The 19,311-nt window shown below is 34.1% G+C and overlaps 1 protein-coding gene across 6 annotated transcripts in view; it reads right to left on the bottom strand.

The window, feature by feature from the left end:
• The window catches only part of NOL4 (nucleolar protein 4), a 436,338-nt gene that overhangs the window by 331,849 nt on the left and 85,178 nt on the right, over positions 1-19,311 (bottom strand). For 3 of the 6 annotated variants that reach the window (XM_044658026.1, XM_044658029.1, XM_044658030.1), the window contains exon 2: positions 16,922-17,071. In XM_044658026.1, coding sequence (XP_044513961.1) covers positions 16,922-17,071 — 150 coding nt within the window. Of the gene's footprint in view, positions 1-4,864; positions 4,911-16,066; positions 16,130-16,921; positions 17,072-19,311 lie in introns of all 6 variants that reach the window. The other 3 variants (XM_044658025.1, XM_044658028.1, XM_044658027.1) reach the window with 2 other exon arrangements.

Raw genomic sequence — 19,311 nt, 5'->3', positions numbered from 1 at the left:
GATCTGAAAACAAAGAATGTAAATTTGACCTGAGACTTAGAGGGATGATACCTCCGACTGGAATATGGAGACTTGAAAGAAATCAGTTTGTGATGTGTTGCTTGGGGGGGAAGTTAACATCTGGAGAGAGAGATCAATATAATTGCTACATCTCCAAAAATGTCACATTAGGAAAAATTGTGTCAGGGTATTTCCTGAAACAAATGTGAAACTTCTTCACAGAATAGTTTCTTGATCTCATTTTCTATAACCATATGCAACAACATTTTTTATGTTATATTGTAGGTGTCAAAAAGGTAGAAGCCTCATAACGAGATCATATATAGGCAGGAGCAAAATTTTAATTTTTATTCTCCATGAAACGTCTTGCAAGATGGTTCTACTCAGCCTACTGCTTCATATACATCTTTGCCATGCCACTTTGGGGAGCTGAGAGCTGAGAGGGAAGAAGAAAATACTCATGTTGTATGGAATGTGTCAGTAGTAGCTATTACTTTGTATATAGGCATATTACCTAATCATTTACCTTGCCAAGGAAGGAAATCATATACAACATTTACCTGAATAGTGCCTTTCTAAAATGAGTGTTTCAAAAAAACATACAATAAATATTTATGGTATATGTACACTGAAAAATAGTTGTGCAAAATTAATTTCTTCTATATATTTATACATATGATTAATTTTGTATTAATGCACATACATGTACATAAATTGGATATTTGGTTGGAGTTGCCTCAGAGTTAGTTGACCCTTGGCTACCTCAGGACCCATTATTTTGGTGCACCACCTACATCTGTTCTCTCTAAGCCATACTCCTTTCTCCAGAATTCCCCATTTTCAGTATCTTCTATCAAAAATCCCTTTGCTTTCAAGCCTTGGTCACAGCCAGTTGTTACAGAGGTAAAGAAGTATATAAATGAATTTGTAGTCTTCCTTCAACAACAGTTATAAAAATTCACTTGTAGTTTAGTATGTTGTTCCTTCTGTTGGCATTCTTGTGGCATTTTTTTAGTGGTCTTCTCTCTTATTTTGAGTTTGACAACACTGTAGTAAGGCATGTTGCCTCCCTAGGTTGCAAGTATAATAGGTTGCATGCATTTGTGTTTTTAAGGCAGTAATGGCTATTGCTTTGTCTCAGAGAAATGAATTTATGATGGTAGAATGTAAGGCTGAATGGCAGAAAAGAAGAATATTTGAGTAGCAGGGTCTTCTGGGCCTCCCACATAAGACCTACAGAGTCTATAACCAAAGTAAAGCCATCCCCAACAAAAAAGAATGGCATAAAACCAGCCTTGATCTTATAGGAACCCTCAAACAAGCAACGGGGGAAACCACTCCAATATATTATAACAGAGGCAACAAAAGAAAAACAATAAATGAATACAAAAATCCAAGATACAATATATCACATCCAGGTCAAAGCTAAATGTATTTAGGGATACTTACTGGACCTGTGCTATCACCAATGCAGGGAAATTGCTGACAAAGACACTTCTACTACTACTACTAAGACAGGTTGGCAACTTCTCTACAACCTATAGTCTTGGAAAGTTGTCTAGAGAAAGGAGAGAAGTGATCAGTACAGGATAACACTAAGCAATATGTGTCAGATGCAGGGTATGAACTCAGGTCTTCCTGTTTTCAAAGTCAGTACTTTATAATTCAGTCATTTTTCAGGTGTGTCTGATTCCTTGTGTCCCCATTCAGGGGTTTTCTTTGCAGAAATTGGAGTGGTTTGCCATTTCCTTCTCCAACTCATTTTATAGCTGAGGAAACTGAGGCAACCAGGGTTAAATGACTTGTCCAGGGTCACACATATAGGAAGTACCTGAGGCTAGATTTTAATTCAGAAAGAGGAGTCTTCCTGACTCTAGATTTGGAACTCTATCAACTGTGCCATCTATCTGCATTTTAGGGAAGGAGAAATCTATTATATTGCACTGCTCTATAAAGCCAACCATAATTTTAGAGCCACTCTATTGTTAATACTATGAAGCAGTCAATAAACATTTATTTTGCACCTACTGTGTACTGTGCTATGGGCTGGGGATACAAAAAAAAGGCAACAGCAGTTCTTGCATATTCAAAATATATAGGAAATATTTAACAAGGAAAAAGGACTAGAATTAAGGGACATTGGGAAAGGCTTCCTGTAGAAGATGGAATTTTAGTTGAGACTTAAAGGGAGTCGTGGGAGGTTATTAGGTAAAGTTGAGGAGGGGGAGCATTCCAGGTACCAGGGGCAGCCAGAGAAAATGCAGGGAGTCTAGAGATGGACTGTCTTGTTTGTGGAAAAGCCAGAAAGCTAATGTGATTGGACTGAAGAATATATGTTGGGGAGTAGAATGCAAGAAGATTGAAAAGGGAGGATGAGACTAGGTTATGAAGAGCACTTTGAATGCCAAAAAGATTATTTTATATTTCATCCTGGAAATATAGGGAGTCACTGGAGTTTATTGAGCCTGCTAGTGACATGGTCAAACCTGAACTTTAGTTAAAATCACTTTGCTGGCTGAATGGAGGATGGATTGGGACAGGGAAAGACTCGAAACAGATAGACTCACCAAGCAGCTATTATAATAGTCCAGGCATGAAGGGTTGAGGGGTTATTCAAGGGTGGTGACAATGTCACAGGATAGAAGAGGGTGTATATTAGAGATGCTATAGAGGGGAAACTGACAGACCTTGGAAATAAATTGAATATTGAGTGCGAGAGATGGTGAGAAGTCAAGTATGGCTCCTAGGACGTGAGCCTGAGGGAGGACGAATTTGCCCTCTACAGTAATAGTGATGAGGAGAGAGTTTCATGTGAAAAAATGAATTCAAATTGTGACATGCTGAGTTTCAGATGTCCACTAGACATTAGGTTCATATCTGAAAAGCTGCTGATTACATTAAATTTAAAAAAAAAAGGTTGTACAAATAAAACTAATGTAACCAAGATTAGACAAAGAGTGGAAAATTGGCCAAAGTTTTATTGACAGCTTCTTCGATAGAATATCTAAAATATATAAAGAACATTGTCAAATTTATAAGTATATGAGCTTTTCACCAATTGATAAATGGTTAAAAGATATAAACAGACATGGATAAATACATCAAAGCTACATATAGCTATATGAAAAATGCTCTAGATCAGTGGTTCCCAAACTTTTTTGGCCTACTGCCTGCCCCCTTTCCATAAAAAATATTACTTAACCCCCTGGAAATTAATTTTTTTTATTTTAATTTAAAATTTACATTTTAAATCACTGCAGCACCTACCAGGGGGCAGTGGCACCCACTTTGGGAATCACTGCTCTAAATCATTACTGATTAGAGAAACAAATCAAAAAAAGCCTGTGATGTCATCTCACACCTATCAAATCAGCTAAAATGATAAAAAGGCAAAATGACAAATGTTAGAGGGGATATGGAAAAATGGGGACATTGATACACTGTTAGTGGAACTCTGAACATTTTGGAGCACAATCTGGAATTATGCCGAAAGAATTATAGAAATGTGGATCCCTTTTGACCCAGCAATATCACTATTAGGTTAGGTGAACAGGGAAAAAGGAAAAGATCCTATATGTTCTAAAATATTTATAGCAACTCTCCTGGTGGTGACGAAGAACTGGAAATTGAGGGGGTGCCCATCAACTGAGGAATAGCTAAACAAGTTATGGCATATGATTGAGATGGATGTTACTGCACTGTAAGAAATAATGAGCAGGTAAATTTAAAAAAAACATGGAAAACCCTACATTAAATTATGAAGAATGAAATGAACAGAATCAAGAGAACATTACATACTGAAACAAAAATATTGTTTGAATAATAACTAGGGTATGTTCACCTTCAGAGAAAGAACTATTAAATAGAAACAAGCAATACATGGTTTTATATTTACATTGTTTTTGATCAAATGATGCCTTCTCTAGTGTGAGGAGGGGAAGGAGGAAGGGAGGGAGAGAGAAATCTTTGAAATTTAATGAAACAAACAAACAAACAGTAAATTAAAAAATATAGAAATATGAGATTGGAGGTTACCAGAGAGGTTAGGGCAAGACAATAAATTTGAATATCATCAATGTAGAAAGAGTAACTAAATCGTGGGAGCTGACATTCCCAAGTGATCATGTAATATAAAGAGAGAAGAGAAGGGGACCTAGGACAGAATTGTAAGGGACACCTAGGGTTAGAGGGCATGATCTGGATGTAGGTCCAGCAAAGGACACAAAGAAAGAGCAGTTAGGTAGATAGAAGGAGGAGAATCGAGAGAGAATGGTATCCTGAAAAATATAAAGAAAAGAGAAAATCAAGGAGGAAAATGTGATCAACAGTATCAAAGGTTTGGAGAGAAGTCAAAGAGAACGAGGACTGTGAAAAGGCCAAACTATATACCCTGGCAAGATAAATTAGCAAATGAAGCAAATAAGTGATCAAGTATAGTTTGGACAAGATGACGGCTGAGATTCTTTCATCTCTGAGAGACTGCTTTCTGTGACTGCTTACTATCCAGCTTTTGACCTTCTCATTCCACAGAAACTACTCTCTCCAAAGTCACTATTGATTTCTTCATTGCTAGATCCAATAGCTTCTTCTTAATCTTCATTTTCCTTGACTAGTATCCCCTGACAAACCTCCAGTGATAAGAAACACAAAATCTCAGGCAGGTCATTCCACTCGAGTGCAGCTCTAATACGAAGTTTTTTCATCTGTTTTACAACTTCTATCCTTCTGCTTTTTGTAGCCAAAGAGAAGGAAGCAAATCATTTGCTACTCTGTAAGCTCAGAGTGATTTTTATAGAGTAGATCCTTGATAAATACATATTAAATTGTGGAACCATCTAGGATATGTGTTTCTGACCAATGATACAAGAAAAAAAAAGAATAGGGGTGGAGTGGTGAGGTGGCTCAGAGGACTGAGAGCCAGGTCTAGAGAGAGGAGGTCTTGACATCAATTCTGACCTCGGACAGTTCTGAGCTGTTTGATCCTGGTAAAGTCATTTAACCCCATTGCCTACCCCTTACTGCTCTTCTGCCTTAGAAGCAATGCATATTATTGATACTAAGGCAGAAAGAAAGGGTTTTTTTAAAAGGCGGGGGGGGTGGTGGAAAGAGATGATCAGGAATGATTATAAGACTGTCATATATCCAGAGTGATTAAAATTCTACTGTGTGTGCCAGGGAGAGGTAGAGAGGGCAGCACTGATGAGGGAAGCAGTTTTCAAGAGAGGAATAACACAGGAAATTCTGGGGCCCCAGCCAGAACAAACCTAATACTCAGAACTAGAAAGATAGTACAGGTTTGGGAAAAGACTGAACATCCCAACCAAACTAGCAGTGGTTACAACTTGTCTAGTTTAGATTTAGAGGCTGATCCACACATTCTAAGATCTATCGCAGAGAAAGGCAAAGGCAAAAATAAGACTGAGGCAAAGCATCCAGGAAGCTATTTTCCAGCCAAGTCAGTTTGTGGTTATACATTTAAAAAAGAATCTGTAAAAACAAACTGACAATAATAAAACAAAACATTTGCTTTTATGCTTTTGAATTGTCGTTTCATTTTATTTTCTTTGTAACTTGCCCTTTGGAAAAATTCTAACCTTTTCCCATCTGATCCAAGGGGAAAATATCACACCTAGGCCAACATAACTAGGAGGTCAGACATGGAGACTGAAGAACTTGACTCAGCTTAGAATCCCAGAAAGAAATAAGAGAGTCAAGTAAAGATGGAAAAGTAAAGACTCAGGAAGGGAAAATCCAAGGACAGTAATGTTTGGATCATTCTTCCACCTGAGTCTGTTCCTCACATGTGATCCAATAACTTTCCCAGTGTTGATTTTCCAAAGCATTGATAGTAGGGAATTAAAAAAAATTTAGTAAGATCCTCTCTAACAAAATCTGCAGACAAGATGGCATCAGTGACTCTGACTTCCCTTCACATTATCCACAGAAAAACAGACTGACAGCCTCTACCAAAAGGCTTGCCTCTGTGGGTTCACACAGAAGCCAAGATGCCTGTGTTGAAATCAGCTCAAGTGGCAAAGATCCCAGGACAATGCAAGATTCACACAGAGAGAGAAGCAGGATGGGAGCATGGACAGCAATAAAGTCAGGACAAGTGAGAAATCATAAGGGACTAAATAAGGCTAAACTGTTTACACTCCCAAATGGGAAGCTAATACATGTAATCCCTAAAAATGTTATCATCATTAAAACAGTTAGAAGGAGTCTACTTAGACAGAAGGCATGGTGTGAGTCTACTATGCTGGATGATCTCAAAAGAAAAACAGAAAAATGTGAAATATGGATGCACTGGGGGAAGGAGGAAGGAATGAAAGAATGAGGAAATAATCTCACATAAAAGCAAACAAGGAAGAGTTTTTATAATGGAGGGAGAAATGGTGTGGAAAGTGGGCAACATTTAAACTATAGTTCATATGCATATATATATATACACATATATATATATATATATATATAAATACACAGTTGGGTTTAGAAATCTATCTACCCACTAAGGAAGTAGGAGGGAAAAGTGTTAAGATAAAGGGGTAGAGGGTGGTGATAAGAAGAAAGGTAGTTTAAGGGAGGGAACTGTCAAAAGCAAAACAGATTTCTAAGGAGGGAACAGAATTTTTAAAAGAGAGAAAGATAAATAAAAGAATAAGATGGAAGGAAATACAGTTACCAGAAATAATGGTGAATATGTATGGGATAAACTCAACCATAAAATGAAAGAGAATAGTAGAATGCATTAGAAATCAGAATTTAAAAATGTATTGTTAATAAGAAACACAATTGAGAACTGGAGTAGAATTTATTATACCTCGGCTGAAGTAAAAAAGGGAGAAGTATCCTTAATGATCTCATCCAAACCAATAGGAGAAATAGACCTGTCTGTGATAGAGATAAGCTAGAAGCTTTTCCAATAAGTTCAAGGGTGAAGCAAGGATATCCATTATCATGATATTGTTCAGTATTATACTAAAAGGGCTAGCTACAGCAATAAGACAAGAAAAAGAAATTAAAGGAATAAGCATAGGCACTGAGGAAATAAAACTCTGTAGATGATATGAGAGGGTATTACTTAGAGAATGCTAGCGAATCAACTAAAAAGCTAACCAAAAGCATATCTATATATTACCTATAAAACCAAGCAGGAAGAGATAAATTCCATTTAAAATAACTGCAGTTAGTAGATAATACTTAGGAGTCTACTTACCAAGACACACACATAGAAACTGTATGAACACAATTTTATTGTCTTCACAGAAAGAAATCTAAGTAATTGTAGAAATATTAATTGCTCATAGATAGGCCAAAAGAATATAATAAAATTAATATACTTATTCTGCCTTGTACCAACCAAGCTAGCAAATAATTACTTTATAAAACAAGAAAAATAACAAAATTCATCTGGAAGGACAAAAGTCAAGACTATCAAGAAAACCAACCCCCCTCCCAGAAAAGGAAGAGAGTCTAGCAGTACCATATCTCAAACTATATTATAAAGTGGTAATGATGAAAACAGTTTGGTCCTAAAAAAGAAATAGAGCAATCGGTGAAATAGATTAGATGCCTAATATATAGAAGCAAATGAGTACAGTAGACTAGTGTGTGATAAACCCAAAGATTCCAGCTCTTGGGTTATAAACTCACTAACTGACAAAAACCTCTAGAAACTGAAAAGTTGTCAGGTAGAACTAGTCATATACCAATATCTCACATCGTTTACCAAGATAAGCTCAAAATGAGTCCATGGTTTCAACATAAAGAGTCACATCATAAGCAAATTAAGGGAGCATGGAAGGAATTGCCTGCCTTATATAGAGATAGGAGAAAAGTTCATGACAAAGCAGACAGAGAGGATCACAGGAAGTAAAATGGATAATTTAGGTTACATTATAATAATTATATTTATTATTATTATAATTACTTATAATTACAAGTTTTGCACAAACAAAACTGATGTAGCCAAAATTAGAAGAAAAACAGAAAAGTAGTGAAATTTTGCAGCAAGTTTCTCTGATAAAGATCTAATTTCTCAAATATATAGCAAATTGAGCCAAATTTATTTAAAATAAGAACAATTCTCTAACTGATAATCAAAGGATGTCAATAGACAGTTTCCAAAGGAAGAAATCAAAGCCATCAAGAGTCATATGGAAATTTGCTCTAACTTACCAAAAATTTGATAAATACAAATTTAAACAATTCTGAAGTGCCACTTCATTGGAGGAGAAGCAGAAAAATAGGTACACTAATGCACTGTTAGTGGACTGTGAACTAATCTAAATCAATCTGTAAAATAATTTGGAACAATGTTAAAAAAGCTATCAAATTCTGTGTAACATTTGCCCCAGCAATACCATTATTAGATCTATACCTCTAAGAGATTAAAGAAAAAAGGAAAAGGGTCCATATGTACAAAAATATTTATAAAATCTCTTTTTATGGTGGTAAAGAATTAGAAACTAAGGGGATTCCCATCAATTAAGGAGAGGCTGCATACATTATAGCATATGAATATGATGAAATACTGTTGTGCTATAAGAAATGATGGAAATGGTTTCAGGAAAAAAAACAAATACTTATATGAACTGATGCAAAGTGAGGTGAACAGAACAAGGAGAATACACAGTAACAGCAATATTGTAAATATAAACAATTATGAAAGATTTAGAAATTCTGAAAAATACAATTCACTACAAGTCCAGTCTCATGATGTAAAATACTTTCTACCTCCAGATAGAGAACTGATGGACTCAGTGCAGACTGAAATATTTCCCCCTAATTTTGTCTTGTTTTTTTTCTTTTAACATTGCTAATGTGGAAATGTTTTCCATAACTTCACATGTATAGAGGTTATAATATTTCTTGCTTTGTCAATACATGTGAGAGGGGCTGGAAGAAGGGAGAGAATTTGGAAATGGTAAAATTAAAATTAAATAAAGAAGGATGAAGACTGAGAAAAGGTGACAAAATTTGGATTGGCATTTAAGAAATCATCGAAATCTTTGAAAACAGCAATTTTGGTTGAATGATCAGATTATCAGTCAAACTATAGAGAGATAAAAAGACAATGAGAGGCCAAGGACTAGAAACATAGGAAATGTAGATAGCATTCTCAAGGAGTTTAGCCACAAAAGAGAAAATAAATATCAGAAAAGAATGCTACAGGGTGGAGAGTGAAAATTTTTAATTTTTAAAGAATTATAAATAATATGAAATTGTGATTTTTTCATATCTTGCCTTCATAAGAGTTAACAAACTCCTTTTAGTTTCCTATGGATACATTGTTTAACTCATTTTCTCTCACTGTCTCTTTCTGTGACACATGCACTTATCAACCTACTCTTTGATCCATCTTATAGCATAATTTCTGAGTCTTCTTACCAACAGAGGATGCCAGGATCTCAAATGTTCATGAAATTTTTATAATCCCTTCTCCACCTACGAAATCCAGACCATACAGAAGAGCCTTGGAAAGGGTAAAGGGCAAGCCTTTCTTAATTTTCTCCTACATCTCTATCTTAATACTAAAGATCGTAATTGCTCACATCTATAGAACACTTCAAAATTTACAAGGCATTTCACAGATATCATCTCAATTGATCTACACAAACAACCCTGAGAAGTAGGTGCTAATTTTGTCATCATTATACAGATGAGGAAACCAAAGTTCAAAGTTATTAAATGGCTTCCCTAGAGCTTACCTAAGTAGTAACTGCCAGAGGTAGAATTCAAATTCAGTCTTCTAGATACACCAAATCCAATGATCTCCTTCTCTACCTGTCTTATCTCCTCTCATTTCACAATTATTTTTTCTGACTTCTCTGCCTTGATTTTCATCATTTGACTTTGATCCTACAATCTTTCATCCTGAGACTTTTAGAAAAGCTTATGTGAAATAAAAATATTGCATTCACTGATTCTCCCATGTGCTTCTCTCTTGTCCATTGACTCTATCTCATCTGAGCTCTCTGGCTGTCTCCCACACCTATATGATTGCTCATTCTCTCTAGCATACTATCTGGCTCATTCTCCATTCAATCCTAAGCCTCTTCTAGATGATGATTCCTTTGATCAATAACCTACACATCAAATTTTGACATGCTACCTTTACTGGCAAGGTGTCAGATAGAAACTAGATGAATGCTTAGTGCAAGATACGTCCTTAATAAAGGCTAACAATTAATTAATAGAGCAAGAAGTACACTTTTTAAAAAATATTGCTTGTAGGTCACCTTGTCAGTTTGTCAGTACAGTTAGAATCGATTTCCTTTTTCTCTATAGAAAATCAATATGATCTCATTCTAGCATCTCCAAAAAGAAATCCCAAAATGAAAACTCCCAGAAATATTGTAGCCAAATTCCATGTTTTTTCTCTATTCAGATCTATTCATTATTTCTTCCTCCATTACCACTTCTCATCCTTTCATCAATATTTCTTGTTTTTCTTGAAACTCCTGCTTTCCTCTTTTACATTTTGTTAGTATTTTTTTAGTTATAATAAAAGTATTTAATCAAAGTAGAAAGATTAATCTGGGAAGAAGCACAGAACCCCAGTATTGGGGCTTCCTTGTCTTTTTTTAGCATATTGTGCTCCACATCTTTCTCCTTCTTTTTCTCTGAATCCTTTGTTTTTTCTCATTTTCACCTTCTAGATTCTTTTCTGGTGTCTATTCCTGTCTCATTTTTCACATGGATTGAGAAGTTAACTGCAATNTTTATTATTATTATAATTACTTATAATTACAAGTTTTGCACAAACAAAACTGATGTAGCCAAAATTAGAAGAAAAACAGAAAAGTAGTGAAATTTTGCAGCAAGTTTCTCTGATAAAGATCTAATTTCTCAAATATATAGCAAATTGAGCCAAATTTATTTAAAATAAGAACAATTCTCTAACTGATAATCAAAGGATGTCAATAGACAGTTTCCAAAGGAAGAAATCAAAGCCATCAAGAGTCATATGGAAATTTGCTCTAACTTACCAAAAATTTGATAAATACAAATTTAAACAATTCTGAAGTGCCACTTCATTGGAGGAGAAGCAGAAAAATAGGTACACTAATGCACTGTTAGTGGACTGTGAACTAATCTAAATCAATCTGTAAAATAATTTGGAACAATGTTAAAAAAGCTATCAAATTCTGTGTAACATTTGCCCCAGCAACACCATTATTAGATCTATACCTCTAAGAGATTAAAGAAAAAAGGAAAAGGGTCCATATGTACAAAAATATTTATAAAATCTCTTTTTATGGTGGTAAAGAATTAGAAACTAAGGGGATTCCCATCAATTAAGGAGAGGCTGCATACATTATAGCATATGAATATGATGAAATACTGTTGTGCTATAAGAAATGATGGAAATGGTTTCAGGAAAAAAAACAAATACTTATATGAACTGATGCAAAGTGAGGTGAACAGAACAAGGAGAATACACAGTAACAGCAATATTGTAAATATAAACAATTATGAAAGATTTAGAAATTCTGAAAAATACAATTCACTACAAGTCCAGTCTCATGATGTAAAATACTTTCTACCTCCAGATAGAGAACTGATGGACTCAGTGCAGACTGAAATATTTCCCCCTAATTTTGTCTTGTTTTTTTTCTTTTAACATTGCTAATGTGGAAATGTTTTCCATAACTTCACATGTATAGAGGTTATAATATTTCTTGCTTTGTCAATACATGTGAGAGGGGCTGGAAGAAGGGAGAGAATTTGGAAATGGTAAAATTAAAATTAAATAAAGAAGGATGAAGACTGAGAAAAGGTGACAAAATTTGGATTGGCATTTAAGAAATCATCGAAATCTTTGAAAACAGCAATTTTGGTTGAATGATCAGATTATCAGTCAAACTATAGAGAGATAAAAAGACAATGAGAGGCCAAGGACTAGAAACATAGGAAATGTAGATAGCATTCTCAAGGAGTTTAGCCACAAAAGAGAAAATAAATATCAGAAAAGAATGCTACAGGGTGGAGAGTGAAAATTTTTAATTTTTAAAGAATTATAAATAATATGAAATTGTGATTTTTTCATATCTTGCCTTCATAAGAGTTAACAAACTCCTTTTAGTTTCCTATGGATACATTGTTTAACTCATTTTCTCTCACTGTCTCTTTCTGTGACACATGCACTTATCAACCTACTCTTTGATCCATCTTATAGCATAATTTCTGAGTCTTCTTACCAACAGAGGATGCCAGGATCTCAAATGTTCATGAAATTTTTATAATCCCTTCTCCACCTACGAAATCCAGACCATACAGAAGAGCCTTGGAAAGGGTAAAGGGCAAGCCTTTCTTAATTTTCTCCTACATCTCTATCTTAATACTAAAGATCGTAATTGCTCACATCTATAGAACACTTCAAAATTTACAAGGCATTTCACAGATATCATCTCAATTGATCTACACAAACAACCCTGAGAAGTAGGTGCTAATTTTGTCATCATTATACAGATGAGGAAACCAAAGTTCAAAGTTATTAAATGGCTTCCCTAGAGCTTACCTAAGTAGTAACTGCCAGAGGTAGAATTCAAATTCAGTCTTCTAGATACACCAAATCCAATGATCTCCTTCTCTACCTGTCTTATCTCCTCTCATTTCACAATTATTTTTTCTGACTTCTCTGCCTTGATTTTCATCATTTGACTTTGATCCTACAATCTTTCATCCTGAGACTTTTAGAAAAGCTTATGTGAAATAAAAATATTGCATTCACTGATTCTCCCATGTGCTTCTCTCTTGTCCATTGACTCTATCTCATCTGAGCTCTCTGGCTGTCTCCCACACCTATATGATTGCTCATTCTCTCTAGCATACTATCTGGCTCATTCTCCATTCAATCCTAAGCCTCTTCTAGATGAAGATTCCTTTGATCAATAACCTACACATCAAATTTTGACATGCTACCTTTACTGGCAAGGTGTCAGATAGAAACTAGATGAATGCTTAGTGCAAGATACGTCCTTAATAAAGGCTAACAATTAATTAATAGAGCAAGAAGTACACTTTTTAAAAAATATTGCTTGTAGGTCACCTTGTCAGTTTGTCAGTACAGTTAGAATCGATTTCCTTTTTCTCTATAGAAAATCAATATGATCTCATTCTAGCATCTCCAAAAAGAAATCCCAAAATGAAAACTCCCAGAAATATTGTAGCCAAATTCCATGTTTTTTCTCTATTCAGATCTATTCATTATTTCTTCCTCCATTACCACTTCTCATCCTTTCATCAATATTTCTTGTTTTTCTTGAAACTCCTGCTTTCCTCTTTTACATTTTGTTAGTATTTTTTTAGTTATAATAAAAGTATTTAATCAAAGTAGAAAGATTAATCTGGGAAGAAGCACAGAACCCCAGTATTGGGGCTTCCTTGTCTTTTTTTAGCATATTGTGCTCCACATCTTTCTCCTTCTTTTTCTCTGAATCCTTTGTTTTTTCTCATTTTCACCTTCTAGATTCTTTTCTGGTGTCTATTCCTGTCTCATTTTTCACATGGATTGAGAAGTTAACTGCAATTGTAATAGCATTTGGCACAGCTAGTAAACTGTTTCATTGGACCATCCATGAACTGTAGTTGGTTGTTACTTTAGTGAACTAGTGTCCTAATCAGCAGTTTTTACACATAAGCAAATATATGATCTATCATTCACATTTGTTCATATTTGTGGCTTATCAATGGCAAATATTGTTTTCACCTGTGATACTCAGCTTAGTTACTCTTTGCTAGGGAAACAACACATACAGTTCCCTTTTTTTGACAGCACCAAATCTACTTAATTACTCATTCTAGCAACACCACACACTTTTACTTTGTATGTAACAGGGGTACTCTTTCAAACTCAAATATTTAAACAATCTCAATTCTAGAGGGAGTTCTACAGGAACCAGATCCACTAAGCCTTAGCAAGAAAGATAGCTAAGAGAAAGAGGCCTATTTCTAGCTCTTGTTGGTTGTAGAAAAATTTGGCAAGTGGAAGGCCTGGGAAATGGAAAAAATCTCAGAGCTCCTCTTCGGATAGGTTTTGATACTATGGCTTAATTATTTTCTTTGAAGTGAAATCCCAAGTAATCAAAATTTACAGATACAAAAACATATCCCAAACCCCTATACTAGTGGTTTTGAAAAGAAAGTTCTTAAATTTAATTTTAGACTGTCCATACCACTATTCCCCCTTCATGACTGCAGATAATTAAGAGCTGATCTGTACTGGCATTTATCACATATAATACATTTTTGTATCTGCCCATTATATTATGTAACTAGAATATATGCCCATATAGAGATTAAAAGCAAAAGAAGATATCGGAATGAGACAAGAAAGAAAATTCTATTGGGTCAGATAGCCTTTATCTATTCCTAAAATGTGTCATTTTATGAGGACTTTCAGAAGAGCTTATGTGAAATAAAAAGGTAGGTACCTAAATTCAGATCATGGAGAAATCAAGTTTCATTTGCACATTACCTAGGTATTTCAGGGAATGACATTTTGCAGCTAAATAAAACTAAAAGGCATCCCCATATTAACTCTACATAAAAAGGCCCACCAGTTCCTTCACAGTGACAAGATATAAACTAATATGCAAAAATGTATACTATATTGACCAACTATAATACTAAGAATGAACATATTATACTAGTGATTAGTCAAATGATAAAAGTATTTTATTTTATCAGTTAAGTGGAAGGAGGGAGAGGAATAAAGGAAAGAAAAGAAAAATGAACATATTGGTGAAGCCTCTATGAGTTGCAGTGTTGAAATTAAAAAGAAACTTTAGCTATCCAGTATACTCTCTCAACATCCCTAATAATGATGATAATTCTCAGAGAAGATAACTTATACTTCACAGGTTGGGACCATTACAGTCCTTAACAGCTCTACAGAAAATCTTATATTTTTATTCTCTATGAAGTGAACTCTTCACTGTAGAGGATAGACATTATATTTTTTTTGCAAAGCTGATTATTTTTCTAAAATTAATTAGTGATGCAAGTATCAATTATATTAGAAAACATACACTACTGGGATATAATATAAATCTGCTAGAGAGCAATGAAATAGGAATTTTGACAATGTTAGAAAGAGCACAGAACTAGTTAGGGAACGGAATAAATGCATGCTGGGAAGAAGCACATCAGTAAAAGAAGAAGGTTGGGAAGGGTCCAAATTTGAACTGGGTTCAAGTTCCATTTTCTTCAGGGAATACGCCAAGCTTAAGATGCTGCTTATTGCTCCCCAAGTTGTTTCTCCAGTAAAATAATGCAGACAACATTATAACAAATTAATTTAAATGGATGTCCTACATGTCTAATAAGTGTGAATTAAATTCTCTCCACATAATCTTATAAGAAAATTAAGATAGAATTACATAGAGATATTGGCCTATATTATTGTCTACTTGCTTCTACAATAAAAAGTCTTTAATGAATGTATTTCGAAGACTAAACTATAAAAATTGCTTTTAGTATGTACTGTATACTGGATAACATACACTGTGCAAAAAAAAGTCAGGTATTTAGTTTCATTTGATAATACTGTATTTTGGTATTCCATTGATGAAAAGTCCCACTGAAACTTAAAGTTCACGAATCTGTTTCATACAAGGGTAATACCATAAAATAATGTATAGTTAGAGGGATTAGTAGATAAATGTATTGACTCTTTTCAAATGAAGACCAAAGATTCAGGCCTGGCTTGGAGAATAAAGGAAAATTAGTGTGTTTGGTGATTATTAGTTTATATCAAAATATTAAAAGAAATTGAACAATTATCATTAGTAATGATAGAAAATCTCCTAAGGTGATAGACAAAAATGATGTTCATTTAGCAGAATTAGGTGAGAAAATTTGCTAAAGTGCCTGCTCAAATACCATGCAATTTGGAAACAGCCAGGAAACAAAATCATGGAGATAAGGGAATAAATATAACATATATTGAAGGTTATTATGCAATTCTAAAAATTTGATATGACCCTAGCAATATAGCAAAAAATAGTTATGGAAAAGAAGCTATTCTTATGCTCAGTAGCTAATTTTCAAACATAAGTACCTGTATTTGAAACTTTGAACATTTCACACTTTTTCTGTATCTGTAAAAAAAAATGCATCCAGGCTGATATTGTGTATCAATATAGAGGAAAATAATGACGACAACAGTAGCCAAAAACAAAGGGTCATTAATTATGTTTCAATCATTGATTAATGATTTTGTCCATGGAATATATAATTTCTCTCACATTAGAAGCACATCAATGTATGCTTTAGCAATTTTTAGAAAAAGAACAATAAAATACTTACAGAAAGATGTGAATTTGCTAAATCCAATTTCACAACAAAATAGCTTAATTAAATTAAAAAATTGAATTAAAGTATGTAGTTGACCTGGAAATGCCATTAGACACTTGAGAAATTATTTTTAATTCCATAGTAATATAATATATTGTTTGATTATCTGCTCAATAGAGTATTCTGTTGTTCAAACATTATTTTATTGTAAAGATATTAAATTTTTTACTCTAAAATGTAAATAATCTCCAATAATTATATATATATGTGTATATATTATTATATACACATATATATATATATATCCTAATGATAGCTAATTCTGGATCTAGTCCATTTTGCTCTGGTTATAGCCACTGTTGAAACTTCCAAATTAAAATAATATTTTTGCAGGAACGTCAGAGTAATATAAGCAGATTTTACTTGTAAATAATGTAATACTTATCTAAATGTACGTTCTATAGGCACAAAACATAAAATATAGATTTAGTAGCTAAACTGAAGTTGTAAATATTGTTTGGCTATAACCTATGTTACAATGTAAATATTTAATGCATCCTTTATAAATATATATATATGTCTATATGATAAATTTTTAAATTTTTTTTCTTTTACTTACTGCTTTATAAGTTCTCTTCTGTCCGGCATGTTTTCTGATTTGTTCTCCATTAGGCCCTGTTTCCACATGCATGGAATAGATAATGTCAAAGAAATCTTCGACCACAGCTACTCGCCTTAAAGACAGCTTCTCATCTACCCCTACTCCATCCTGAAAAACAGATTAAAAACGCAAAATTAATACATAAATTTTAATAAGCATGTAATATATATATTCTTAATAAAATTTGGTCAAACAATTTTTTAAAACTATGAAGATAACCATCCTAAGGGAATAAATGAAGACTCCCACCTCTATCATGGTGGTGAAATGGATAGAGTGAATCAGGAAGAATCTAGCCTCAGATACTTACTAGCTATGTGACCCTGGCTAAGTCACTTAACCCTGTTTGCCTCAATTTCCTCATCTGTAAAGTGAGCTGGAGAAGGAAATGGCAAGCCACTCCTATATCTTTACCAAGAAAATCTCAAATGGGATCATGAAGAGTCAGAAACAATTGAACAAACTTCTATCATTCTTATCACATATTCAGAATCCTAAGCTACCAATTTCATCAAATAAGATTTCATCATTTTATTTTTAGTTTATTTCTTTGCACTGATGTATATATAACCAAACATAAAACTTTAAAAAAATTTTTAAGTTGTCAGCTACAAATTGTTTGATGTGATGTGATGGGCAAAATTGGGTATGCACACACACATATATACATATAAAAGACATTGGGACCCAGTGGAACTGCTTGTCAGCTTTCTGAGGTGGGGAAGAGAGAGTGGGGGAGGGAGATCATGAATCATGTAACCATGGAAAATATTCTAAATAAAAATGTAAAAATGACATTGAGAAAACAAAACTGTCTGCAAAAACTAAACTTATGAGAGCTGTATATTTAATCCTATTTTTAAAAGTGAACTCTAGTCTTATATCTGCAAGGAATTTGCATGTCAGAAAGAAAGGAGATCTACACATAAAAAATACATCTAATGGTATCAGTCAGACCACGTTATCTATGAAATAAGCAGTACAAAACACTTTAAGAATATTAACATCATCATGACAAAATAAAATTATGATTCATGCTAAAATTCTGTCATACATCAAATTTGTGAATGATAATTGACATTTATATAGCACTTTAAAGGATCTAATGTGTTTTAATGCACTTTGAGTGTTGTAATGAATCCATAGTTTACATATTCCATGTACTATTATCCCCATTTTTTAGATGCAAAAAAAAAGGCTTAGAGAAGTTATATGATTTGTCCATGATTGATCACACTTCAAAAGTATAAGAAGCAGAGTTTGAACTCAGGTCTTCCTGATTCCAGATCCAATATTCTTTGCATTACTATATCTGTATCTGTGTGAAAGGAAACCATAACAATGGTTTAAGTCCTAGAAGGGAGTCAAATCATAAAGGATTAACTCATAAGAACCATAAGTTTGTTTGAGCTAGACTTGCTTACTTTCTCCTTTGTTCAGATCTCTTCCTGAAGATTGGATCAGGTTGCAAAGTTATAACTAGAAATTCTTCTGCCTATGTCAAATTAGGTTGATGTGGAATCTGAAGGACAGAGGAAATCCTGACTCAGGAAACAGTTGTGCTGGGACAAGAGATGGTCCATTCTTGAGAATAAGAAAGGATGCCCAAAGAGGCCACATGATAACAGACACCTAAAGGGTAGTAATGCTGCACCATCATTCAGAGAAGTAGAGAGCTCCATAAACAGTGTTGCTGCAGGAAGGAAGCACCTTCCACCCACCCCCAACTGCTGGAACCCTATGGCAAAGTCTTCTTCCCCTCAAACTACTTATGGTTGTCAGGGTGACAGGCTGGGATAATGCACATCACATTATGAAATGTCAGTTGTAAAGAAAAAATGGACACAGAGAATGACAAATTATTCCATCCAAAGTAGTCAGTCATTAGTGAGAGCGGTGCGAGAAGGTTTCTTGGCATTTGTGATGCAGAAAAAAACAATTTTCTCAAATATATTGAATATGACATTTGTCAAAAACCTTTGAAGCTTCACATGTTTCTTTAAAAGTCAATGAGAGAATTCAGTAGAAGACCAATACATGAAAATACTGTCCATTTAAATCTTGTTCAGGATCAATGAATGAAATTAATTAGCACATGACATAACTTCCATTCAGTTATTAGAAAAATGATGTGTGCTAATCATGAAAATCACCACTACAATCACCAAAACTAATAGGCTGGTGGGCTACTTCAGTAAAGGTCTAGAAATCAAGTAGGCAATAAAGGCTGCCAATTAGAAAGGAAAGGAGGAAGGGGAGAAAGCAGGGAGAAAGAAAGGCAAGAAGAGAAGCAAGGAAGGAAGGAAGGAAGGAAGGAAGGAAGGAAGGAAGGAAGGAAGGAAGGAAGG

This window comes from Gracilinanus agilis, chromosome 1, assembly GCF_016433145.1.
Source record: "Gracilinanus agilis isolate LMUSP501 chromosome 1, AgileGrace, whole genome shotgun sequence".
In the NCBI taxonomy this organism is placed as follows: Eukaryota; Metazoa; Chordata; class Mammalia; order Didelphimorphia; family Didelphidae; genus Gracilinanus; species Gracilinanus agilis.
Note: the sequence above shows the minus strand (reverse complement) of the source record. Positions and strands in the feature narration are given on the sequence as shown.